The sequence below is a fragment of the Lithobates pipiens genome, unplaced genomic scaffold (assembly GCF_037356315.1).
Source record: "Lithobates pipiens isolate NorthernLeopardFrog02 unplaced genomic scaffold, aLitPip1_a1.2 Scaffold_8, whole genome shotgun sequence".
Classification (NCBI taxonomy): Eukaryota; Metazoa; Chordata; class Amphibia; order Anura; family Ranidae; genus Lithobates; species Lithobates pipiens.
In genome coordinates, this window is record NW_027507903.1 from 483,427,540 (window position 1) to 483,455,369 (window position 27,830).

General features: G+C 45.2%; 1 protein-coding gene across 1 annotated transcript in view; it reads right to left on the bottom strand.

The window, feature by feature from the left end:
* Positions 1-3,939: 3,939 nt before the first annotated feature.
* Positions 3,940-27,830, bottom strand: part of WNT5B (Wnt family member 5B) — a 214,040-nt gene continuing 190,149 nt past the window's right edge. Inside the window, exon 5 of the mRNA XM_077468898.1 lies at positions 3,940-9,342. Within this exon, the coding sequence (XP_077325024.1) occupies positions 8,884-9,342 (459 nt within the window). The 3' untranslated portion in view covers positions 3,940-8,883. The remainder of the gene's footprint in view (positions 9,343-27,830) is intronic.

Genomic DNA, 27,830 nt, shown 5'->3' on the forward strand with positions numbered 1-27,830 from the left:
CATGCTCGGAAACAATTCGACGCATGCTCGGAAGCATTGAACTTAATTTTCTCGGCTCGTAGTATTGTTGTACGTCACTGCGTTCTTGATGGTTGAAAGTTCAGGGAACTTTTGTGTGACCGTGTGTATGCAAGCCAAGCTTGAGCGAAATTCCGTTGTAAAAACAATCCAAGTTTTTTCTGACGGAAAATCTGCTTGTGTGTACAGGGGATTAGGATATTTTCTTATAGGATCAACTGTTTTTAGGATATTCTCTCTTCTGATTGAATGATTTTAGGATATGTTCCCTTAGGATTAAATGTTCTTAGGGTATTGTCTCTTAGCATTGAAAGTTCTTATGGTATTTTCCCTCCTGATCGAAAGTTCTTAAAGGATATGTAAACGTTCTTTTTTTTTTTTTTCAACAAACATGTCATACCTACCTCCTCTGTGCAGTTGGCTTTTCACAGAGTTGCCCCGATCCTCCTCTTCTGGGGTCCCTTAGTGGCGCCTACTCTTTTCGAGTGCCCCGTTGGAAAGCTGCTCTCCCTCGGGGGACCCGTGCAGGCATGCTCCCGTGTTCTGCTGCTGACACAGACAGCAGGACTTGGCTCCGCCCCCGGATCCTGCGTCATTGTATTTGATGGATAGCAGCGGGAGCCAATGGCTGTGCTGCTATCAATCTATCCAACCAGGACCCGAGACACCGGCTGGAGTGGGTATGCTCATCCCCAGCGCAGGAACGATCTGGCACAGGTAAGTAAAAGGGGGCTCTGGGGGGCTGGTGCACTACAGGAGGTTTTTCACCTCAATGCACTGAGGTAAAAAAACTGCGAGGGTTTACAACCCCTTTAAAGCGGAGGTCCACCCTAAAATGGACCTCCGCTCATCGGAATCCCCCCCCCCCTCCGGCGCCACAATTGGCACCTTTCAGGGGGGAGGGGGGTGCAGTTACCTGGATAATCCAGGTAACTGCACCCACTTCCGGGATAGCTGTCTGCGGAAAGGGGCGTAGATTACGCCCCTTTCCGCAACTGCCCGCCCCTTTGCGCAAGTGCCCCGCTGCCTGCTGGGAAACACACAGTTCCCAGAGGCAGCGGGGACCGTCCGGATTGCGCCGCGTGGCTCGCGCATGCGCAGTAGGGAACCGGGAAATGAAGCCGAAAGGCTCCATTTCCTGATTCCCATACCCAAGATGGCGGCGGCAGGACCCGACAGACGACCTAGCGATCGGCTTCGGGTGCCGACATCGCGGGCGCGCTGGACAGGTAAGTGTCACTATTTTAAAAGTCAGCAGCTGCAGTGTTTGTAGCTGCTGGCTTTAAAAAAAAAAAAAAAAAACGCGGAGTCCCGGTGGACCCCCACTTTAAGGTATTTTTACTTAGGATTGAACGTTCTTAGGTTATTTTCCCTTCTGATTGAATGTTTCTGGGGTATTTTCTCTTAGTATAAAATGTTCTTAGGGTATCTCTTCTTAGGATTGAATGCTTTTAGCATATTTTGTCTTCTGATTGAATGTTTTTAGGGTATCTTCTCTTAGGACCAAGTGTTCTGGATCAAATATGTTGCATCTAATGCTGCTAAGGCCTCGTTCACACAGGATGTACAATACCGCACGTCCCTTCAGGGTGGGGTTTACCCACACCAGGATACACAGGTGTTCTGTACATCCCCGTTGGGGCAATACTATTGATGTCTACCGAAACACAGATGTTGCACCCCAATATCAATATATCCCTGAACTCATTCTGTGTGTTCAGGAACATGCACCCGCACCCACACCAATGTGATATTAGGAAACAGCGCATATGTCCCAATAGTCATCAATAGGACTGCCTGCACGGGGATGGGCAGATAAATGTAGCCCTGCATGAGTGTACAGTATTGTACGCCCCAGGTGAACTAGACCTTACTTTCAACACTGAAATCCACACATCAACATGTATAATGGTTAAAGCAATAGTAAACTCATTATTTTAACTTGTACATTACAGGTACAGTGAATATCTCTTAAACGTACACAGTTTAGGAGACAGTCACATTGGCAGGAGTTGATTAACCGCTTCCTGACCGCCTTTCACAGATTTACTGCGGCAGAAGGGCACGTACAGGCAGATTAACGTACCTGTATGATGCCCTCTAAGATGCGGCTTGCGGTCGCGTGCCCGCTGGGAGCTCCGTTACCGTGTCCTGTGGACTCGATGTCAGCGGGCATACCCGCGATCGTCTCACGTGAGGAAAATAGAGATGCTAATGTTAACAAGCATCTCCCCATTCTGCCTAATGACAAGGGTTTACAATCCTCGTTTAAGGTATTTTTACTTAGGATTGAATGTTCTTTGGTTGTTCTCCCTTCTGATTGAATGTTTTTGGGGTATTTTCTCTTAGTATCAAATGTTCTTAGGGTATCTCTTCTTAGGATTGAATGCTTTTAGTGTATTTTGTCTTCTGATTGAATGTTTTTAGGGTATCTTCTCTTAGGACCAAGTGTTCTGGATCAAATATGTAATCGGGAGCGGTGATCAGTGACATGTCACACACAGCCCCTCTCTCCCACAGTTAGAATCACTCCCTAGGACACACTTAACCCCTACAGCACCACCTAGTGGTTAACCCCTTTACTGCCAGTGACATTTTTACAGTAATCAATGCAATTTTTTGCATTGATCGCTATATTAATGCTAATGGTCCCAAAAATGTGTCAAAATTGTCCGATGTGTCCGCCACAATGTTGCATTCACGATAAAAATCACTAATCGCCACCATTACTATTAAAAAAAAAAAAATTATCAATAAATATGCTATAAAACTATCCCCTATTTTGTAGGAGCTTAAACGTTTATGCAAACCAATCAATAAATGCTTATTGTGATATATTTTTGTTTATTTTTACCAAAAATATGTAGAATACGTATCGGCCAAAACTGACGGAAACATTTTTTTTTATATATTTTTTGGGGATATTATAGCAAAAAGTAAAAAACAATGTGTTTTGTGTGAGGTGATCAAATACCACCAAAAGAAAGCTCTATTTGTGGGGAAAAAAAGGACATCAATTTTGTTTGGGAGCCACGTCGCACGGCCGCGCAATTGTCAGTTAAAGCAACGCAGTGCTGAATCGCAAAAAGTGCTCTGGTCAGGAAGGGGGTCATTTCTTCCAGAGCTGAAGGGGTTAAGTCACTGTGCATGCACAGTGCGCTCTGCATTCAGGGCATGCCGAGTTTGCCGTCAATGCAGAGAGCGATGTTATGTGATTATGGCTCCCGCGTGTTACATCATTGCAGCACAGCCATTCAAATGGCAGGAGAGAGCAAACCCAGAAGGAAGACCGAGGCAAAGGTGGAAGCATCTGCAATGGTGATAGTATGCCACTAGAGGGCTTTGCTTGATAGTTAAATTTGGTGCAGACATGCACATTATTGCATTAACGACCTAGGGGTCTGGCTATTTTTCATTTTTTTTTTTAACAGTTTACCACTGCTTTAAGGGCCAATTCACATCTGAATCGCACAGGAACAGCATTATTGTGTGATTTCTAGCCCATTTATTTGAATGGGCTGAAATCACACAAAAATTAGTGTGTACACTACTTTTCAAAAAATGCAACAAATAGAATCAAATGGTATTGTGGTACCACGCAATCTGATGCAGGGAAACGTATTGGATTTGCCATCTGTGGGGTGCCATTAACAATGTATTGGCACCTGCAGCAGATCACAAAACCAGTGCACTTTGAACATGGTGCCAGAAACACGCAAGGAACACGCCTTTCCCGCACCATGCTCTAGTGTGAACCGGCCCTAACACAGCAAATTGTTTATAAATCGACACCTTTGTTTCTTGCTGTTATTTGTATGGCAAAATTATATATCATTATTCGTTTTTTGGTAAAAATTTGTATCAGTGTGTTGTGCACTGTGATCTACGTCCCAAAAACAACAGACAACAAAAACCACAGAATATGTTTACATATTTTCTTTTTTTTTTGTCATAAAATTTCCAAGATACATCATCATCAAACAAAGCGGAGAGAAGATCTGTACAAAACTGATGTTTTTCCCAGTCCTTCTGGTCTCCCCCTTGTTGGGTCTGAAGCACCCCTAAATGAGACACGGAGACACATTATAGAGCCATGGAATATGTACATAACCTGTTGCACTGTTGATGTCTGACTAGATGACCTGCGATGAATAATTATATATTTATATATATATAAAAAACACAAAACTTAATTAAAATAAATAGCAAACTTAAAAAAAATTACAAATGAATCACAACAGCAGTGGGGCATGCTGGGAACATTGTTAAAGTAAAACCTTTAAAAAAAAAATGCAGACACGTAATGTACAATAAAGAATAAAAGTAAGGGAGGTAGATGCTGTAAATAGTTCAGCAATAATGGTTTTAGTGTATTTTGGAAGTGTCACATTGCTGTGTTACTATAGTAGCATTAGGAAATTAGGCTGTAGAACAAATGGCAGTTGGGGTTTAACCACTTAAGGACCAGAATAATTTGCCCCTTTAATGACCAGGCCATTTTTTTTTGCGATACGGCACTGACAATTGTGCGATCATGCGTCATTGTACCCAAACAATCCTTTTTTTCCCACAAATAGAGCTTTCTTTTATATTTGATCACCTCTGCAGTTTTTGTTTTTTGCCCTATAAACAAAAAAAGAGCGACAATTTTTTTTGGGGGGGGGGGGGGGGACAAAACTTTTTACTATAATAAATATGTGGAAAAAAATACTTCATCAGTTTAGGCCAATATGTATTCTTCTACATATTTTTGGTAAAAAACATCACAATAATCTTAAATTGATTGGTCTGCGCAAAAGTTGTAGCATCTACAAAATAGGGGATAGATTTATGGCATTTAAATTTATTTTTATACTGGTGATGGTGGCGATCTGCAATTTTTAGTGGGACTGCGACATTGTGGTGGACAGATCAGACACTTTTTTGGGACCACTGACATTTATACAGCGATCAGTTTTATAAAAATGCACTGATTACTGTGTAAATGTCACTGGCAGGGAATGGGTTAACACTAGGGGGCGATCAAGAGGTTAAATGTGTTCCCTGCTAGGTATTTCTAACTGTGGGGGGGGGGGGAGAGAGAGAGATCGCTGTTCCTAACCACTAGGAACAGCAGATCTCTTTATACTCCCCTGTCAGAACAGGGATCAGTCTGTTTAAATTGACAGATCCCCGTTCTGGCTCTCTGTGGAGTGATCACTGGTGGACAGCGAACATTGCGACACACACACGCCCCCTATCGCTTGTAAAGTGCCCGAGGTACACCTACGGCAATTCGCACAGGAGAGCCAACCTGCCACAGTATGACGGTGGCTGGTCCTTAATTGGGCAAAAAAAAAAAACTGATGTATACAGTATGCTGCAGTCTGTTGGTAGCATTAACACAGTCATTTTTACTTTACTCTGGTTTACCCTTACCCCAGTAGAGCCATTATTTTTTTCCTTCCTGGACTAGGCCAAGCTGTCCAACAAAAGTGGCAGTTACAGGTATTAGAACAAACCATATAACACTGCTGGGGGTGATTACAGCGGTCAGCTTTTGGTAATATAGTTTAGAATAAAAAAAAAAACTGTTGCTTTAACTGCTTTGTTAGCTGGAGTTAGGGTTTTATTTGTTTGTCACTTACCTAAATTCCATTTAAAACTACATGTCCATTCAAGACTACCCTATCCACAGAGTGACAACGATGCTGTGCAGTTCTACTGCCAGCATTAACAGGTAAAACAAAAAAAAAAAAACGTAAGGGCCCATTTATACCATATGAACACTACAATGCAGGAATACATTGCGCTAAAAGCACATGGTTCCATTTTAACCTATGAAGCTGTTCACATCAGTTTGTTGCATTTCCGAAAAATCCTGCGTGCATTACATTACAGTCAATGGCAATGTATGAAAAGGCATTGAAAATGCACTACAAACGCAATATACATTTTAATGAGTTCATTTTTCAAGTGACAAGTTCATATTTCCAAACAGCACATACACAGCCCACAAAATAGAGAAATGAAAATAAAAACGTATGTAAAATGTGTCGTGTCCTGTGTGACAGTGCGAGGTGCTGCCACTGTGTAAATGTAGGAGAAAATGACACAGGATTTGCATTAAGGCTTAATGGGAGGTTCCAATCAGACTCGTTTCTGAGCAGAGTAAGCTGTTTTTGGCTCTCTTTGGATTCTGTAAACCTGGATTGGGGCCTTGAAGGTTCCAGAGTTTCTTGGGCGGGACAGAACCTTCAATCCTGTGTCTAGATTTTACTGGAGGCCTGCAGCCTGTCTGAGTACACAGGTGTACAGGGCCCTTATATACTCAAGCCTGACACCCCATTCACACTTGTGCAACTTGTCTTGAGACTTTGGACATAAAAGTCGCATTACAATTCGCACTCTGTGTTTCCAATGATAACCATTCATATATGTACGACTTAAAGTTGTAGCGACTTCAAAGTAGTTCATGCACTACATTGGTCTGACTTTCGTGCAACTTGAGGGCCATAGACTTCAATGTTAACCCTCAACAGTTGCATGAAGGTCATATCTGAATTAAGAATGAGCTCCGGCGTGTTCGCATGCTCCACGTGCAGAGCCCGCCAGGAAGTCGGGGCAGCGCTGCACTAATCACAGGCTGTGAGACATTGCCCGATCTCTGCAGCCGCACATCGGGAAATGCCTCACTGCCTGTGATTAGCGCAGTGCTGCACCGATTTCCTGGCAGGTTCTGCACGTGGAGTATGCGAACACGCCTGAGCTCATCCTTAATATGAATGTTTTACATGTAACAGTGGGTCCGACTTTGCAGAGGGACAAGTCACATCCAAGTAGCACCCATCCAAAGTTCCGTCAAAGTTGTTTTAAAGTTACATCAAAGTTTCAGTCCAAAGTAACGTGACTCTGGAGTCGTACAAGTGTGAATGGAGCCTTAATTTTCAGTGCAACTTTGGAGTCTGACTTTGAAGTGACTTTGATAAGACTTTTAGACTCTCTGGCAAGTTGGATGAAAGTCGTGCAGGAACCTTTTCTGAAGTCGCAGCGACCTCAGTAGTGTAAATTGGAATGGCTCTCATATAGATACATGACATTTGACACGTCCTGCAACTTTGGGTTTCACAAGTCAAAATCAGGTGCCAGAGGTGTGCCATCCAGGAGTCAAGAGACATGAGGTCTCAACCAGGGGGTCAGGGGTGTCCCAGCCAGGGGGGGCCAGTGGGCCCTGCAGCAGGAACCTGCAATTAATGGCTGAGAGAACCAGGAGAGCGGGGCAACACAGTCAAAGGGACTGGTAAGAAGAGCAAGCGGTTCTTCTGACAAGAGAACCAGGTGGTTTGGCATTTTCAGTTAAGAAAACCCTGTGTGGACAACTGTGTCCACTGCTGCTCTCTTCTTGTGCAGATTTACTTGTCTCTGCCCCCTCCTGTAGCTTCCAGCAGGTAGCCTGTGTGGGTGGGGTCTAATGATCTCCTCCCACAGCTCTGCTCTTTGCCCTGGCTATGCATCTACAGTGGTGAAGTCATTGCTACTTTTAGAAGGTATTATAAGATATTTAATGCACTCAATGTCGATTTATATCCTTTGTGGCTACTGATAAATATATTTAAATAAAAGTCATAAATTATAAAATAATTGTCCCATGTTACTCCAGCAGGGAGACTATAGAATTTTTTTGCGGGCACTCTAAAATCCGCATTTTCCATAGTCTCCCTGCTGGAGTGACATGGGGGCAATTCTTTTATAATTTATGACTTTTTTGAGGGATTGTGCCAGATTTTGCAACAAGTTCTCCCACCCAATATTTATAAGAAAGTGTTTTGGATACACTAGGGAATAGTTAAAATCCCTATCCATTTTTTATTTATTTTTTGCTGTGTTCTGCTGGGGGGAGTTGAAATCTATTCTTTTCATATGGATGGACCAATCAGGTATCGCCTGTCAGTTTTTCAGACTCACCCGATCAGACCATCCATTGCTCTCTATGGAGCGGCAGCTGTCATCTGCCGATATCCGATCCTTTCTACTAAAAACAGACAGAAGAGGATCCATTCCCCATCCGTCTGGTGGATCAGAACGGATGACAGACGGATGGAAACAGAAAGGTGGTGGTAGGCACATTTATCGTTAAATGACGCTTGCTGCAAAAATATTTGAAAGTGTTGAAATCAGTTGAAATAAATGCGTGTACAAATACTCAACATCAGTGTATAGTGCAACAGTTTAGAACGGCTTCTACAACGATGGAAGGCAGTTTATGGTTTCCACCAACAGGGCGGGCGTGGAAATGAGCCCCGATACAGGGGATTTCAATCCACAATAATGCGTTCAATCAGTTGACCATTTCCCTTTTTTTTGGCTAAAAGATGCATCCCATTTGCTGATCGTTTTGACCTACTGGCCAATCAGTTCTTTGGGATGGGTGGATCAGTCTGTTGAGCCCCCAATGAGATCTATTGGGTTTTTGGGTCCTTTTCTTTTTTGGATCAATCTCCAAGACAAGTGCTGGTAAGGGAATTATCATGATGGCCAACGTCACGTCTCCCTGAGCCAACCCAGTCACTCCTCGCGGATTCCAGACTCTTCCAACTTATCAGCTGTGGACAGCCAATGGTCTCGCATGTGCGATGTCCTTAAAGATTGCCGCTGTGTGTTGTCCATCCCTCATAATCAAAGTCCTTTTCATGTAGTTCCTTTCCTTTATACACATATAAAAATATATATCTACATATATATATTTACTTTTATACTCTATACATATATATCTGCCTCTGTTTTTGTGCTGGGGAAGGAGATGAGGGCACGGCGGAGCGTGGTTGTTGCGGGGAAGGGTGGCTTAGGAGCAGCACAGAGAAGCACAAGTCGCTTGCAAGCGCTGTGTTATTTGCACACATACTGGTCTACAATTTCCGTGCATTTCTTGCATTTGACGAAGCAGCACCAGTGAAACTTGCAGTGGCAGCGCTCGACCTGCATCGTCTTGAACTGGTCATAGCCCCGCCCACAGCACATCAGTTCACACCCATCCATACCCTCTGAGGTCTTGTTGCAGAGCCGACCCTGCGTGCCAAGGGAGCCTGTGGTCTCATTGCGTAGGCAGTAGTCCGGGCTGGGGTCTAGGTAGACGAGATCGTCCGCAGTGGGAGCATTAAAGCGCTGATTGACCTGTTCCAGTTTGCTGCGCTTGTTTAGTCTCATGGCTGCTGCGCTGTCATATTTCTCCTTCAGATATTCGCCCACTTTGCGGAAGTCAGCCAACTGAAGCCAACAGGTCTTCAGGCTACAGGAACCCGAAACGCCATGACACTTGCAGGCCACATCAGCCAAATTATACACAGCCTAGAGAAAATAAAATTACAACGGATTAGGAAAAGGAAATAGATTATCTGTTAACAAAGCTGGACATACTGTAGGTTTATTTTTCAATATAAATATACAATTACAAATATATGTACAATATAAATATAAGTTTCCCTAAAATACATGTAAAGCTTAAAGCGGGAGTCCGCCCGGAGTTCCGCCCTTTTTTTTTTTTAAAAGCCAGCAGCTACAAATACAGCAGCTGCTGACTTTTAAAATAAGGACACTTACTCGCCCAGCGTGCCCGCGATGTCGTCACCCGAAGCCGATCTCTCGATCGTCTCTCGGGTGCTGCCGCCGCCATCTTGGGTATGGGAATCAGGAAGTGGAGCCTTTCGGCTTCATTTCCCGGTTCCCTACTGCGCATGCGCGAGTCGCGCTGCGCAATAAGGATGGACCCGCTGCCTCTGGGATCTGTGTGTTTCCCAGCAGGCAGCGGGGGACTTTCGAAAAGGGGCGTAGATCTACGCCCCTTTCCGCAGAGAGCTATCCCGGAAGTGGGTGCAGATACCTGTACTGTACAGGTACCTGCACCCCCCTCCCCCCTGAAAGGTGCCAATTGTGGCGCCGGAGGGGGGGAGGGTTCCAATGAGCGGAAGGTCCACTTTAGGATGGACCTCTGCTTTAACCACTTCAGCCCCGGGAAAGAATTTACCCCCTTCCTGACCAAGCCCTTTTTTGCGATACGGCACTGCGTCGCTTTAACTGACAACTGCACAGTCGTGAGACGTTGTACCCAAACAAAATTGACGTCCTTTTTTTCCCACAAATAGAGCTTTCTTTTGGTGGTATGTGATCACCCCTAATTTTTTGCGCTATAAACAAAAAAAGAGCAAACATTTTGAAAAAAAAAAAAAAGCAATATTTTTTACTTTTTGCTATAATAAATATTCCAACCAAAAGATTATATATATATATATATATATATATATATATATATATATATATATATATATATATATATATATATATATATATATATATAGAAAGGCCAGTATGCTGGCCTGAAATTATGGGAGGAGCCCGGTGGAATATATAACCAGCCCATTCGCCTGTCCTCCTCGTCGGTTCCGGTGCGCGATACCCGATACGTCAGGTATCAAGCGCCGGCCATTCAGACCAGACGCAGTGAGCCCGTTCGTCAGTTCCCGCATTTTTCGTCCCCGTCTTGACAGCTCGTCTTCCCGTTCAGCAGCGTCCGTCGGTTTCGCCGTCGGAGTGTCGCCGTACCCGTCGAATTTGTCGTTGCACGTCGGGCTGGCTGTCGCAGGTAGGGCTTCGGCACCCCCTTTTTCAATTCATGTATTCGATGTACCGTCAACATTCCCTGTACTCACGAGCCGCTCGCTGCTTTCAAATCGAATGTTTTCTGTGGCCTCGTACGCATGTCGCTATTTTCTACTTTCGATGCAGTCGTTATCACTTTTTCGACACGTTCGATTACGCCACGTCAGGCGATTCATTCGCAGGTACGGCATTCGAAACCGTTCGACTGCCCGAGCATTTCTATTAGTATCGGTCGAATCGTTCGACTCACAGCCAACTGCTTGTTACGACAAGGCAAGCAGTCCGCACGTTTCGCTTGCCCTGCTTCAATTCGAATATCCCTTCATTCATGCAGTTATGTTATGTATTTCATTCGATCTCATTCCAATTCATTTCACTCCCAGTCATTTCTTCCATTTCGAATCATTTCTGTCACTAGTCGCGCTCCGGCGCGAATCCTGTTGCACCTCTGGTGCACCGATTCGCTTTGGAGTGCCCCCAGGGTTTGGCCTCATTTCTGTACATGCTCCAGAGACTGAATCACTCGCAGGTTCACGCACGATCCCTGATTTTTGTCTTTGTCATGGCATATCATTTCTGTCACTTATTACGCTCCAAATCGAATCCTGTCGCATTCTCTTATGCACCGATTCGTCTTGGTGTGCCCAGCTGCTACGCCTCATTTCGGTACATGCTCCAGAGACGGATTCTTTGTAACCTACAGTCCAGTCGTTGAATCCTGTCTCTGTCATGGGATATCATTTCTGTCACTTATTACACTCCAGTTCGAATCCTGTCGCATTCTTTATGCACCGATTCGTTCTGGTGTGCCCAGCTGCTACGCCTCATTTCAGTACATGCTCCAGAGACGGATTCTTTATTGTTACCATCAGTCCAGGCGTTGAATCTTGTCTCTGTCATGGGATATCATTTCTGTCACTTATTACGCTCCAATTCGAATCCTGTCGCATTCTTTTATGCACCGATTTGTTCTGGTGTGCCCAGCTGCTACGCCTCATTTCAGTACATGCTCCAGAGTCGGATTCTTTGTTGTAACCATCAGTCCAGTCGTTGAATCTTATCTCTGTCATGGCATATCATTTCGGTCACTTATTACGCTCCGATTCGAATCCTGTCGCATTTATTTATGCACCGATTCGTTCCGGTGCGCCCAGCTGTTACGCCTCATTTCAGTACATGCTCCAAGGACAGGACTCATCTGTTTGGTTCAAGGGCTCGTCCTCCGATTCTTGTCTTTGTCATGGGTTTCATTTCGTTTCACCTATCACGTTCCGGTACGAATAGTCACATCTGTGTACCAAATTCATCCCGGCGTGCCCCAGGAATGGCCTCATTTCAGTACATGCTCCAAGGACAGGATTCATCCGTTTGGTTCAAGGGCCTCGTCCTCTGATTCTTGTCTTTGTCATGGGTTTTCATTTCATTTCACCTTATCACGTTCCGGTACGAATAGTCACTTCGGTGTACCAAATTCGTCTCGGCGTGCCCCAGGAACGGCCTCATTTCAGTACATGCTCCAGAATCCGTTTCGTGCTCAGTCGCAAAGTTGTGGCATGGCGATCCGGATCTCTGTCATGGCAGCTTCTCTCATCTCACTATCACATGCGGTCTGGATGCCTACCAGGGGGGCCTTGCTCCTCGGCCTCATTTCATTATAAAGTTGCCTCAAAAGGAAAACAGCTTCGTTTAGGCGTGTTGCGTTGTTTTTCTCCACATTCAAGCGCAGACTTCCTGCAATCGTCGTAAATACACATCCAAGCGCAGACTTCTTGCAGTCGTTGCAAGCACGCATCCAGAGATAGACTAATCGCAATCATTGTGCCAGCACGCATACGAGCAGAGACCTCTGGCAGTCGTCGCAAGCACGCATTCGAGCCTAGACCTCTTGCACTCGTTACAAGCACGCATTCGAGCATAGACCTCTTGCAGTCGTCGCAAGCACGCATTCGAGCCTAGACCTCTTGCACTCATTACAAGCACGCGTTCGTGCATAGAGCTCTTGCAGTCGTTGCAAGCACGCATTCGAGCATAAACCTCTTGCGGTCGTTGCAAGCACGCATTCGAGCACAAACCTCTTGCTATCGTTGCAAGCACGCTTTCGAGCATAAACCTCTTGCAATCGTTGCAAGCACGCATTCGAGCATAGACCTTTTCCAATCGTCGCAAGCACGCATTCGAGCATACACCTCTAGCGATCGTTGCAAGCACGCATTCGAGCGTAGACCTCTTACAGTCATGACAAGCACGCATTCAAGCATAAGCCTCTTGCGATCATTGCAAGCTGATGTCCGGGCTCAACTTATGGCAATCATTGCTGGCAGGCACTTCTGCCTGCTCAATAGGTTGCTTTGGGGGAAGCCTGGATACCTTCCTAAATGTTCGTTGTATTACAGGGTACTTATACTTATAGGCATAGTTGATCCAGGGAAAATCCGATTGCCTCTCGAGGGGTCAGGAAGGAATTTTTTCCCCTACTGTAGCAAATTGGCCATGCTCTGTTGGGGTTTTTTGCCTTCCTCTGGATCAGCTGCGGGCGTAGAATTGGGGTGTCGGGTGGTGTGATACCTTATTATTTCAATTGTGGTTGGACCGGATGGACTTCTGTCTTTTCCGGCCTGGCTACCCACGAAGCCTACTGTAAATCCTTGCAATCGCTGCAGGCACGCGTCCTAGCATAACATCTTGCAAATCATGGCAAGCACGCATCCTGGGTAACATCTTGCAACCGTCGCAAGTACGCGTCCTAGCATAACATCTTGCAATCATGGTAAGCACGCATACTGAGTAACATCTTGCAACCGTCGCAAGCACGCGTCCTAACATACATGCAAGCATAACTCCCGCAGTCTTCGCAGTGCACATGCGGAACGCGAATTGCTCGCAGTCACCACGTACACATCTCCTCCGACAAACTCCCGGGCAATTGTCGCAAGCACACGTACAAACACAACCTTTACTCATGCCAAGGCTCGCGACTTAGCATAACTTCTTGCAATCGTTTGTTGCAAGCACGTTCTCAGTGGTACGCTAACTGGCTACACCTCATTTTCAGCAGCACTTAATTGGCCACTCGTCTCCTGTGGCCTTTCTTACAAGCCACTCACTGTCGCCTGTCCGGCTGTCTCTTCCTTGGGACAGTTGAGTTCAACCTCCGTCCGCACCAGGATCATGTTGTCACACGCAACTGGCTTCTTCCGTAGCACGCCCAGGCTATTTCTAGCCAGCGTTCAACATTTCTTATTCTTACATGCTCGGAGAACCATCTGTTGTTACAGCCCATACAGCAAGATCCCCACTACGATGCGTCCAGAGGCATCAGCCCATAATCTTCGGCCAATGCTCGCCCATTACAACTGCCATCTTTACGGACACATAATACCCTCGCAGATTCCCCAGTTTAGTCATCCAAGAGACACCTACAGTCCCTTCACGGTATGTCGAGCGTCCCTATGCACGTCATCCCTCAGGGGTCGCGCCTCTGTGTCACGCCGATTGGTCTTACTGTCTCTCTCACAGGATCCGGAGCAAGTCCTCAGCCGGGTCCCCGCGGCAATAGCAGTCCTTGCTATGCGGGAGGAATTCCTATCGTCTGGGAGTGACGTCTCTCTGTTCATTCCCTTCGCGTCTTCCCTTTCTCCCCAGGTGATGACTGACGCAGCGGCCTCCACGGGCTTGCCGCTGATTTTTTGGCCACCTCTGGCTCGCAGCTCCCTGGCCTCCCCAGTTACTGGCAATTCCTGGCTGCGCCAAGGCGCCCTCTCTGGTGGTATGTACTTCCTACGTCAACTGGTCCAGCTCTTGTTGTTGTTTCAGTTCAACATCCATTCTTCCTTTATCCCCGGTAAGTTCAATCAGGCAGCGGACGCCCTCTCCCGCTTTAACCTTGTCGCGTTTTCATTCAGGTACCCGGAGCCGGACCAACATCAGCAGCTATCCCGGACTGGTCTCAACTGACCCTGGGTTAGCCCCTCACCTCCTAGCGGCTACCCAACTCGTTTGATCACTCCCTTTCCCGCAATACCCTCAAGGCCTATCAATCAGCCTGGAGGGCCTTTAACCAACTTCGTCACGTGTCACAGTACAGAGACGTCCCGTGTCAAGCAAGTCACAGCCTTCATTTCCTACTGTCACTCGCAGTTGGCGTCATCCTTTAATACGATCCGGCTATACATGACCGGTGTACAACATCTTACGTCCCTCCAGGACCCTACCGTACCCTTCCTATTTTACCACGCCGTTCGGGCTGTTACGCGCGGTATCCAGGAAGCGCCAGCCGATGACCGGCACCAAAACGACCGCCTATCACAGGAGACGTTTAGAAATACGTCAGACTTCCTGGCTACTTCACCTTTTCGCTCTCCACGTTGGTGTCATTTACAAGCAGCCATACACCTCGCCTTCCCCGGCTTCTTACGGCCAAGCAAGTTTACTTGTTGTAGCCTCACGGCACGCATGCTGTACCAGCACCACCTGGTCCGATACAAAGACCATTTCGCCTTACACTTAGCAGTCTCCAACACGCAGCAGCTTGGCTCGGGTTCGGACATACACCGCTATAAGTCCAACAACCGTCGGTACCCGGTCGCCATTTTCACGCGCCTGTCGGCCCCTTTTGGCTGATCAACCAGGAGTTAGTCCTCTTCTGCCATTTCTCACTAAACCCCTGAACGCTGCCCGGTGCAACGTGTCAGGATACTCCCGGGTGTCCTTCACCTCTGTCCTACTCACATTATCAAGAAGTGGGGCAGATGGAGGTCCACCTGTTTCGCCCGCTACATACCCAATCCGCAAGCGGAGATGACCCAGGCCTTTGTCGAGCGCACCCAGTAACAAACTTGGATCAATAAAATACAACCCCTACCTGAATGATTTTGCCCCCTTATTTTGGTATACCGTACGTTAGACCAGGGCACACTTTCAGGTCCATTTCAAGTAAGCGAGTTTATGTTAACCTTGTTTGTCATCCTTAACCGTATCGGTCAGAGGGCTCCATACCATAAATAGAAAGGCCAGTATGCTGGCCTGAAATTATGGGAGGAGCCCGGTGGAATATATAACCAGCCCATTCGCCTGTCCTCCTCGTCGGTTCCGGTGCGCGATACCCACCCACCCATCCCCCTTTTCAGGGCATTTCTCAAGCATCATACTCCTCATGAGAGTACTCTTTTCTCCCCATTCATATTCATTTCATTTATCACCCACTTTCTATCTAGGGTATGCCCCCTTATTTTGGTATACCGTACGTTAGACCAGGGCACACTTTCAGGTCCATTTCAAGTAAGCGAGTTTATGTTAACCTTGTTTGTCATCCTTAACCGTATCGGTCAGAGGGCTCCATACCATAAATATATATATATATATATATATATATATATATACACATACATACATACACATACATACATATATATACATATACAAAGAACACTATGGTGGGGACAGAGAACAATATGGTGGGGACGGACAGAGGACAATATGGTGGGGACAGAGGACACTATGGTTGGGGAAAAGGGACACTATGGTTGGGGAAAAGGGACACTATGGTTGGGACAGAGGACACTATGGTGGGGACAGAGGACACTATGGTGGGGACAGAGGACACTATGGGGGGACAGAATACACTATGGGGGGACAGAATACACTATGGGGGGACAGAATACACTATGGGGGGTACAGAGGACACTATGGGGGGTACAGAGGACACTATGGGGATACAGGGGACACGGTGGGGGCAGGGGACACTATGGTGGGGACAGAGGACACTATGGTGGGGACAGAGGACACTATGGTGGGGACAGAGGACACTCTGGTGGGGACAGAGGACACTATGGGGGGACAGAATACACTATGGGGGGACAGAATGCACTATGGGGGGACAGAATACACTATGGGGGGACAGAATACACTATGGGGGGTACAGAGGACACTATGGGGATACAGGGGACACTATGGTGATACAGGGGACACTATGGGGATACAGGGGACACTATGGTGGGGGCAGGGGACACTATGGTGGGGGCAGGGGACACTATGGTGGGGGCAGGGGACACTATGGTGGGGGCAGGGGACACTATGGTGAGTAAAGGGGACAGAGGACAATGTGGGGGTACAGAGGACACTATGGGGGTACAGAGGACACTACAGTGGGGGGAGGGGGTGCAGGGGACAGAAGACACTGCTATAGGGGGAGAGGGCAGAGGACACTATGGGAGAGATGTGAAGGGGGACAGAGGACACTGCTATGGGGTACAGAAGACACTGCAATAGGGGGGACCCTATTAGGGAACCATCACTCCTGAGGGCAGGGAACCCATCACCCCTGGGGACAGGGAACCCTTCTCACCTGGGGACAGGGACCCCTTCACCACTGGGGACAGGTACCCCATCTCCCCTGGGGTCAGTCAGGGACCCCTTCTCCCCTGGGGACAGTCAGGGACCCCATCGCCCCTAGGGACAGAAATCCCATCTCCAGACCATGCTGGCTGGCAGGGCTGGCGTCAGTCACCCTTGGTGGCCAGGATGAGGGAGGGGGCAGTAAAATCTGAATCCCCAGCCACATGCTCCCTCAGGGTGGACTGGCTTTGTATTAGTGAAGCACCTTAAAGTGAGGTAAACCTGTACTGTTATTATTACTATGTTAGGATTATTATTATCTTCATTTATTAGCAGGTGAATTCAGCGCTCCATGCATTCATATACATTGAATCCGGCCCTTGAAAAAAAGATTGCTGACCCCTGAGCTAGATGATGCTGGATGCCCTAGGACAGTGATGGCGAACCTTGGCACTCCAGATGTTTTGGAACTACATTTCCCATGATGCTCCTCTACACTGCAGAGTGCATGAGCATCATGGGAAATGTAGTTCCAAAACATCTGGGGTGCCAAGGTTCGCCATCACTGTCCTAGGAAATTAACTTGTCTGACTCTGTATGACTTGCTGCAGCTTCTAAGGCCCCTTTCACACGGGGCGGATCAGTAATGATCCGCCCCGTGATGATCCGCTCGCCCAGCGGGGATCGCTGAGCCGGCGGCGGACAGGGCGGTCTCCGCACACTGTACAGGGACCGCCCTGTCAGCTCTCCTCTATGGGGATCGGATGAGCACGGACTGTCTGTCCGTGTTCATCCGATCCGCTCTGCAGACGGATAGAAAAATAGGATTTTCCTCCGTCTGCAGAATCGGACTGTTGCGGAGGCGGACAATAGTGGGTGTCTGCGGATGTTCCATAGGGATGCATGTATGTCCGTATTTTATCCGCAAACGGATGGATGAAATACGGACATACTGTCCGCATGTGTGAAAGGGGCCTAATGGACATTGTGAGGAGCTCACAGTGTGCAGTGAAATCCGAGTAAGTGCAGTAAAGGACCCTGTACAACTGTGCAAAGACTGAAAGGAAAGCTGGAGCTCAGCTTTAATGTTGTTTTAGAGGTTGAAAGTCTTGAAATTTTATTTGCTGCCTATATGTGTACCCTATGAGGAAATTTCCTCCATGTCCTGTCCAGACAATATAACAAGAAGTAAGAGGAAATCTCTCCAAAGTGATTAAAGATCTAACAGGCATCACCATTAGATTTCCCCTTTATTCCTGTCCTGGTGACAGCTAGAAGTTAGTATTTCCCATCACTTTCTTTCTCAGTGTCAGCGGTCACCATGACAAATAAGAGGATGAATCTCCCCAGTAGAGACAAAAACAGCAATAAAAACTTGACTGGGGGGTCTAATCCTTCCACACGCCTTTCAAAATTAAAAAAAAAAATGGTTTTAAGGTATACTTTAACAAGAGGCATTTTAAGAAGTGAAAACACGTTTTTTTCATACACATTGCAGCACAAAAATGTTAATATTACATACATAATCACCTCTAAAGAGTAATTTCACCTAATGTTAGGGATAAAAAAATTAGCATATTGGAAAAAAAAAAAAAAGTCAAATTCTGTATATAACACAGTAGCAGTGGGAGTACCATGTTAGTGAATTGACCCCTATTTTACGTAAAAATTCCCCCCCCCAGTTATATATATATATATATATATATATATATATATATATATATATATATATATATTTTTTTTTAAAGTAGGGAGCTAAATATTCATGGTACAAGGGAGTAAAAAGGATGAAGGTCCTCTGTCAATAGCACAAGGAGCACAGACCCAAACATCTGGTGCAGTACCTAGTGAGAACCAGCAGGTGGTGCCATGTGGCTTAAAGATAATCAAAACCTTGCTTTGCATTTTTATACCGTAAAAAGTGGTGCAACATGAACATTTTTCCTTGCACATGATTGGATGATGTATATCAGTAGATTTTTACCACATTTACTAAGCTCTAGGGAAATGAGTGCGCAACTGCACTTGCAAAGTGTACCGTCTATTTGGCTTTAGTAAATCCACCCCACCACCTGCTGGTTCTCACTTGCTATGTCTTGGGGCTCATTCAGATGTGCAGCAAGGATTGCCACTTCCCTGAAAAGCGATCTACACCCAGATCACTTCTCTGCGACATTTAGGGGGCAGTGAGGAGGTGATATGTTGCCTAATTTAATCCTTCAAATGCCACACTACTGTGGCACAATCATTGCATGGAGCAGTTGCTAGGTGGCCCCATAAACCTACGTTAGTTGCGTTCGGTGGAGGCAACACCTGCAGAAATTCTGTTTGATTTTTGCCATAGCTGCGAAGCACAGCATGTGTGCAGCTGTAAGTGGCATTTTCAAGCATTGGATTTTAAATGGCACCCCAAGGCACTAAGGCAACAAACTGTTGATATGTATTGCCAATATAGGGGAGACAGACACAGTTGGAGAAAGGCTACAGAGATCTGGTCACTAAGCTGCTCTATGCAATAGAAATGGAGCCTAAAGCTCTCCTCTGTCTGTCTTCTCATACTGGCACTATATGTCCACTAAAATATGCTAAAATTAAGTATTTGGCAGTTTGCAGAGTAGGGACTGGCCAGAGACGGATTACTTTGATGCAGTTGGTCAGATTGAATACGCATTGTAATGTATGGAAAAGTCCCTATTTTTTTTTGCAAAGCTTTGCTAGAGATATTTAAGGGTGTATAGCAGTGTGCAAAGGGTTCGTTCAGAATTTTCAGCCGTAGTAACTATATTAGCCTAAGAAAATAAAAATCTGCAATTCTCCACAGTGGTAGCAATAAGTGTGCCAAGCTTGGGTGACAAACTCATGTCCTGTTTGCAGTAAGGACAAGACAAGTGTGAACAACAATACAACGCACTGAATAGAACACTGAGGATCTCTATTTGATATTCAGTGGAAGTGGAAGAACAATGTGGAAGAGTTGAAGGAAAAGAGAAAGAAGAGTTACACAAGGGTTTATTTTCTGCCAACGCCACTTCTGTTCAAAGACACCTCGGCCATTTCCACATTAAAGCCTCAGCTTCCTCACATAGGAACTCAGCAATTAGGATACACACAGGGGGTCTTACATCTAGGGACTAGGACAGAAGTCAGTTCACGGAGATCACACATCAAATAATAAGATGGGGATCTGCTTATTGAAAGGACTGCTAAGATAGGACAGAGGTCCCTACCCGGCATGATGCCTGCAAGTGATGAGAGTTAATTGAGCATCATTTGTTCCAATCCAGGTAACTCCCTATGGGAGCACTGAAGGTGTTTGTTATAGAAAAGGCAGCAAGAAAGTTGCGGGATTGTGTACAAATGAAATAATCACTAGTTGTGCTCAGGGTCGATGGTCAACAGAGAGCTATTTATAAAAGTTTAAGGAGCCATTTGCATTTTTGTGGTGTGTTAAGATTCGTTATGTTGCATGTTAACGTTCATTGTATTAAGGCAGCCTTTGAAAATAATGGGCTGCCAATGCAAAAGATCCAAAAATCATATGTACCACATAATTACCACCCTGTGACACAACATATGCATCGCCTTAGTTCATTGGGTTGCCATTCAAAAAGAACTGCATTGCATGTAATGTGCAATGCTGCATGCATTACCACAACACACAAGTCTAAAAAGGGAAGACCCTTCACACTTGTATGCACAGTAAGGCACAATTTTAACTGTGTTAAGGTGTACTGCATTAAGACATCCCTGCCCCAATGCATAAAAAATACACACCTGCAGCATTTTCAACAAAACAGTGCACAACAACACACCATATGCTGAGCTGTACTGCAGCTGTGAGCGGGCCTAAAGGACAAATTCTAATTTGTGTGTTGTAAAAATGCACACTACTGCAAGACACGTCACAATTTGAAATTTTACACTCTAATGTCCACACCCCAAAGATGCAAGTACCCTCTTGCGCTGGATTCACATGTATGTGCATGCTTTGCAGCATGTCTTTGAAGGGGCGTTTTTAATGTGCTTGATGGTGCGTTGACATGCGTTTCTAACACTATAATGACACATCAACAGATAAAAAAATAGACGTGACTTTTTTTGGCCAATACATAGGCACTATAGCATACTACACCTGTTGTGCGTTTATACATTTTGTGTCTGTGCTAAGAAACATTGAGAGCCTGTTAAGGGATCATTTACAAAGCCTCAAAACACCAGTTATTGCATGCATAATGCATGTATGATATTTTGCCGCATAAACTTGTTCTGTTCTTTGACGCAATGCTGTTGTTCAAACGCATTGCAGTACTTGTTTTTTTTCTCTCTTTTTTTTTTTTAAATCAGGACACACTGTACAAAAGTGCAAGTGCGAAGCAGTGCATGATGTGCACTCAAGCCATAGGATATAAGGCGCATTGGGGGTTATTTACCAAAGGCAAATACACTTTGTACACTGCAAGTGCACTGAAAGTGCACTTGGAAGTGCAGTTGCTGTAAATCTGAGGGGTAGATCTGAAATGAGTGGAAGCTCTGCTGATTTTTATCAACCAATCATATGCAAGCCAAAATGCTGTTTTTTATTTTTCTTGCATGTCCCCTCAGATCTACAGCGACTGCACTTCCAAGTGCACTTGTAGTGCAAAGTGGATTTGCCTTTCGTAAACAACCCCCATTGCCTTGTTCTTGCATTGGGACTACATTGGACAACGCTCCCCAACACAGCTCAAAGCTGATGGTGTGAATGAGTCCACAAAATGAATATGCGCATTAACATATGAAAATACATTGAACTTCAGCAACACTGCATAGCTCAACAATAAAAAAAACACCATAGCAAAGAGTAAATTGTAAATACCACAAGCCAAGCTATAAAGACTATGACCCTTTTCACACTGAGGCATTTTGCAGGCACTATAGCGTTAAAAATATCGCCTACAAACCACCCTAAAACAGCAGCTCCATTCACTCCAGTGTGAAAGCCCGAGGGCTTTCACACTGGAGCGTTGCACTGGCAGAGCGTCAGAAAAAGTCCTGCCAGCAGCTTCTTTGGAGCGGTGAACTCACCGCTCCTCCCCATTGAAAATAGGGCAGCACTCCTGCTGCGGCGTTTTGCGGGGGCGGATTTAACCCCTTTTCGGCCGCTAGTGAGGGGTTAAAACTACCCCGCTAGCGGCCGAATAGCAATGCCAAAAGGACGGTAAAGCAGCACTAAAAATAACGCCGCTTTACCGCTGATGCCCTAGACGGCACAGTGTGAAAGGGCTCTTAAAGAAGGTGACTGAGGTTCAAACCATGTATGGGCAGGCTGAATGTACCAAGTTGATCAATGGTACAGCCAGCCATGCGATTATTGCTAGCAGCTGGTATAGCCGCTAGCAATAACCATTGTCTTCAATCCCTCCTGCCAAGGACTTGGCAGGAGAATTGCCTTGTCAATACTGTCTGTGTTCATGGGAGAATCAAGCGAATTTCTTTCCTGCAACCTCGTGTATGGGCTGCTATAGATATACCTTCAACTATGTAGTGTGAGGGCCTGCCTGATTGCATACAAATTGTAAGTGTTTAGGTTTGACCTCAGTCTAAGTTTGTTGTGCCTTATTCATCCTCAAAAGTCAAACACATCCCAAGTAATGAAGGGTCCCAGGTAGGACAAACAGGAATGTTAGGGGGGTGGTCTGCAGTTATTTGGGGGGGGGGGGGTGGGCAGCTGAAAAGAGAGGAAGTGCCACAACAACAGCACAAGGCATAAACAAAGAAATGTAGGACCATAAAAGCCAGAGGAGGGGGGAGAGTAAACACCCCCCACCCCCAGCCAGGACAGGAACAGAACATTTGTGCTATGCTGGAGGTGTGATAGTCGGTTTATGACCTCTTTATTACAGTGAGAGTGTAGGGGGCTCTGGACCCCTAGGTGAGATTGTATTTGTTAGTTGTGTACTGCTTTATGGCCAGCGGAGGAGATGTGACATTCCTGACCTTGTCACTCTTTCCCAACATTTGGTGCAGCTTGATAAAGTGACAAAGACCAGCTTGAAGAGGCATTGCTTGGACAAATCTGATTTTGTGTTTGCTACTTAAAACACTCCGCTTGTAATTAGAGAGACAAAAACACTGCAAGTTTTTTTTTTGAAAGCTGCTTTGATGTGAAATTGTTCTACCTATAGATATGGGGTGTTTGTATAAGATCTCCTGCAGGGGAGGACTGTATGTAGGCTGTAAACCAAGGCTAAGCACAGACATAAGATTGTAGTCTTGCAGTGATGATCACAAGTCTCTGAGTTTAGCACATGACTGACTGGGACCATTCGAGCCAATCTAGGGGTGGACAAATGAATATGGAGTTCAGGAGTCAGTCTGTCCAAACCAGGAGCCAGCAGGACTTTTTTCAGAGCCAGCTCCATTGACAACTAGAAAAAAAACTCAAAAGTTTGGCGCACTGGGGCATTGGCTACCTGGCTCCTGGGATCTGTCCAATCCTAAAGCTGACCAGAGATGGACATTACACATTAGTACTGCTCTGTGCATCGTCCAGCCACAGCGGCTGTCATCCCAGTGTGCATGGGGCCTTACAGTGTTAAGCTGGCCATAAATAGACGGATTGAGATGTGTCCGGTTCAGCAGGAACCAACCAAATTTCCATGCATTTATGGCGGTTCCTGCTAGAGAAAAAAAATCGAATGATCAGCTTCTTTTGGAAGGGAATGTTGGAAATTTTTCTTTTAATCAGCAGATGCAGCACATTGGCTGCAGCGCTATTCAGTGCATTCTGACAGCAGAGTTCTCCCACTGTCGGAATACAATAGCACAGTGAGGATTTTTTAATCTTCCTTGAATGAGTGGATGGGGGAATGTGCTGGCTGTTAAAAAAAACAAACAAACAAAAAAAAAAATCAATCCATGGCCTGCTTTACATAGTTAGTAAGGTCGATTTAAAGGGAAATAGACTGTGCACTTTGCAAGAGTAGTTGCTCCAGGGAACTTAGTAAATTAGGTAAAACTTAACTTTGCAAGGAATATCCAATCAAGGAAAAAAAACAAAAAAACTGCATTTTTGCTTGCACATAATTGGATGATGGAAGTCACAAGAGCTTCTGCTCATTCAGCTCATTTACGAAGCTCTGGAGCAACTGTTTTTTCAAAAGGCACAGGGGGTTATTTACGAAAGGCAAATCCACTTTGCACTGCAAGCGCACTTGAAAGTGCACTGAAAGTGCACTTGGCAGTGCAGTCGCTCTAAATCTAAGGGGTAGATCTGAAATGAGGTGAAGCTCTGCTGATTTTATCATCCAATCATGTGCAAGCTAAACTGCTGTTTTTAATTCTCCTTGCATGTCCCCATCTGATCTACAGTGACTTTACTTCCAGGTACACTTTCAGTGCACTTTCAAGTGCACTTGCAGTGCAAAGTGGATTTTCCCTTAGTAAATAACCCCCACAGTCTATTTGCCTTTAGTAAATCAACCTCTTTGTACAAAATTGTTGCAAAAAGTAGCAAGCTGCAACAAATTACCTATCATGATGCAGTGACCATAGTTTATAAGGATTCCTGCACCATCTACTACATGGTGCATTAATGTGCTTATTCTATGTGCCCAAAATATATGTAGTCTTTTTAACTGTATGTCACATAAATAGTGACTCTTATTTATGTCGTATTCCACAAGAACATGCATTGTATATCATTGTTTGTAGCACTAGAATAAAATGTAGCAATCTGCGCTATTTTAATGTTGCATCACTGACAGTTTATCAGGCCCATTGTGTTTTGTTTTCAGTATATGGAAATGTCATTCCAGATTAAGGATGTATGAGAGATTTCTGCAGCCCCCTCCTATATAACATGCACAGGGCAATTCATGCCCTCGTATTATGTTATGTCAGCTGAATGCTCTGTTGCTGGTTCAGCAGCTGCATTTACTTTGCTAACAAAGCACTTACGCTCTAAAGGAATTTTCTAACAGGTGAAGCATCATCAGCTTCAACCCGACCAAAAAAAAAAGGATCAGCCAAAAGGTGGCCATAAACAGGCCAATTACTACAAATGATGGTCCCAGTTTCAATCATTACTTGGAATTAGTGGCTGATGGGAGCTGTTATTGCACAGGGAGAATTTCTCTGTGTGTGTGTGTGGTCCTGATCTTCCGCCATCAGGCAAGTGTCAGCCATTCTCACTACTCTATCTTCTCATCCATCTCTGGCAATCCCTGGTTGATGTCACACTTACAGAATCACCAAGGTGCACCAACATCATTCACATGAGCATCACTTTCTTGCTGTTCCAGAATGCTGCAAAATCGTATTTACTACATGAGGAACAGCAATTGAGCAACACCATAGAAGGAGGTAGATGGTTTAACAAAAACTCACTGGCCACAATTTTGCTCATGGACATGTCCCTTAAGCTTCAAGCACATAGGTGCTAGAAATGGGGGAGCATCTAGCACCCATGGGGCTCAAGGACACTTTCTCACACCCTCCAAGTGGAGCCAGGATCGTATAATGATCATGACATAAACATGGATCAACATTATAGACAAAGTTTATACATTGGGTAAACATCCTTGATGTCAGCCTTGTGCAAAAAAAGAACACCACAAATTTTCCACATTTTGTCATGTTACAACCAAAAACGTAAATGTATTTTATTGGGAATGTATGTTATAGACCAGGAATCTCCAAACTTTTTAAACAAATTGCCAGTTTATTGTCCTTCAGACTCTAAGAGGGACTGGAGGTCCTGTGGCCAGCGAGGGCAGAAAATGTTCCGGGCCCAGCATCAGTAAGAATAAATATAGCCTCAGGGGTGGTGGTCAATAGGAGTAGCACCCCTAATAGTAAGAGGAATAGTATCTCATCATTAGAATCTGTGAGAAATATTGCCCCATTGTTGGTGTCAGTGGGAGAAATAGTGCCCCAAGGGGCAGATAACGGCTAGCAAAGGGGCACATCTGGCCCTTGGGGCTGCAGTTTGGAGATCCCTGTTATAGACCAACACAAAGTGGCACATAATTGTAAAACGTGGAAGGAAAATTATAAATGGTTTTCAACATTTTTTAAAATAAATATGTGAAAAGTGTGGCGTGCATTTGTATTTTTAGATTGTAAGCTCTACAAGCAGGGCCCTCTGATTTCCTCTTGTACCAAATTTTTATGTAACTAATGTCTGCCCTCATGCTGTAAAGCACTGTGCAAACTGTTGGCGCTATATAAAACCTGTATACTAATAATAATAATAATAATGATTCAGTCCCCCTAAATACTTTGTATAACCACCTTTCACTGCAATTACAGCAGCAAGTCTTTTTTGGTATGTCTGCAACTTTGCACATCTAGAGATAGAAATTTTTGCCCATTCTTCTTTGCAAAATAGCTCAAGCTCTGTAAGATTGGATGAGAGTGTCTGTGAACAGCAATTTTCAAGTTTTGCCACAGATTCTCAATTAGATTTAGGTCTGGACTTTGACGGGGTCATTCTAAGCCCCTGTACACACGGTCGGAGATTTCGACAACCAAATCCATCGGATTTTGTCCGAAACTGTTGCATACACACGGTCGGACAAAGTTGTCGAAAAATCCGATCTTTCAGAACGTGATTTCATTACGATGGGACTACATTCAGGCTAGTAGCCAATAGCTTTGATGTAAGAATTTGATCTGAGCATGCGTGGCACTTGGTCTGATCAAAATTCTCTACACATGATCGGAGTATGTCCGATCAGCCCAGTTGGTCGGGAAATATTTCCAACAAGTTGGAAAATTGGGTCCGACGGATATTCAGATGGAATCAGTCCGATGCATACCACACACAGTCGGATTATCCGACAACACGGTCCGATAGGACACATTCCGACGGATTCTCCGACCGTGTGTACAAGGGCTAACACATAACTGTGCTTTGATCGAAACCATTCCATTGTGGCTCTGGCTGTATGTTTAGGGTTGTTGTCCTGCTGGAAGGCGAACCTCCTCCCCAGTCTCAAGTCTTTTGCAGACTCTAATAGGTTTTCTTGTAAGATTGCCCTGTGTTTTTGGCTCCATCCATCTTCCCATCAACTCTGGCCAGCTTCCCTGTCCCTGCTAAAGAAAGCATCCTCACAACATGATGCTGCCACCACCATGTTTAACAGTGGGGATGGGGTGTTTAGGGTGATGTGCAGTGTTTTTTCGTTTTGCTTTTAGGCCAAAAAGTTAAATTTTGGTCTTATCTGACCAGAGCACCTTCTTCCAAATGCTTGCTGTGTCCCCCACATGGCTTCTCGCAAACAGGACTTCTTTGGGCTTTCTTGCAACAATGGCTTTCTTCTTGACACTCTTCCATTAAGGCCAGATTGCGGAGTGCATGACTAATAGTTGTCCTGTGGACAGATTCTCCCACCTGAGCTGTGGATCCTCCAGAGTTACCATGGACCTCTCTTGGCTGTTTCTCTGATTATTGCTCTCCTTGCCCAGCCTGTCAGTTTAGGTGGGCAGCCACGTCTTGGTAGGTTTGCAGTTGTGCCATACTCTTTCCATTTTCAGGTGATGGATTGAGCAGTGCTCCATGTGATGTTCAAAGCTTGGGATATTTTTTATAACCTAACTCTGCTTTAAACTTCTCCACAACTTTATTCCTGACCTGTCTGGTGTGTTTCTTGGTCTTCATGATGCTGTTTGTTCACTAAGGGTATCTAACAAACCTCTGAGGGCTTCACCGAACAGCTGTAATTATACTGAGATTAAATAACACACGGGTGGACTCTTTACTAATTAGGTGGCTTTTGAAGACAATTGGTTCCACTAGATTTTAGTTAAGGGTATCAGAGTAAAGGGGGCTGAATATAAATGCACAACATGCTTTTCAGATATTT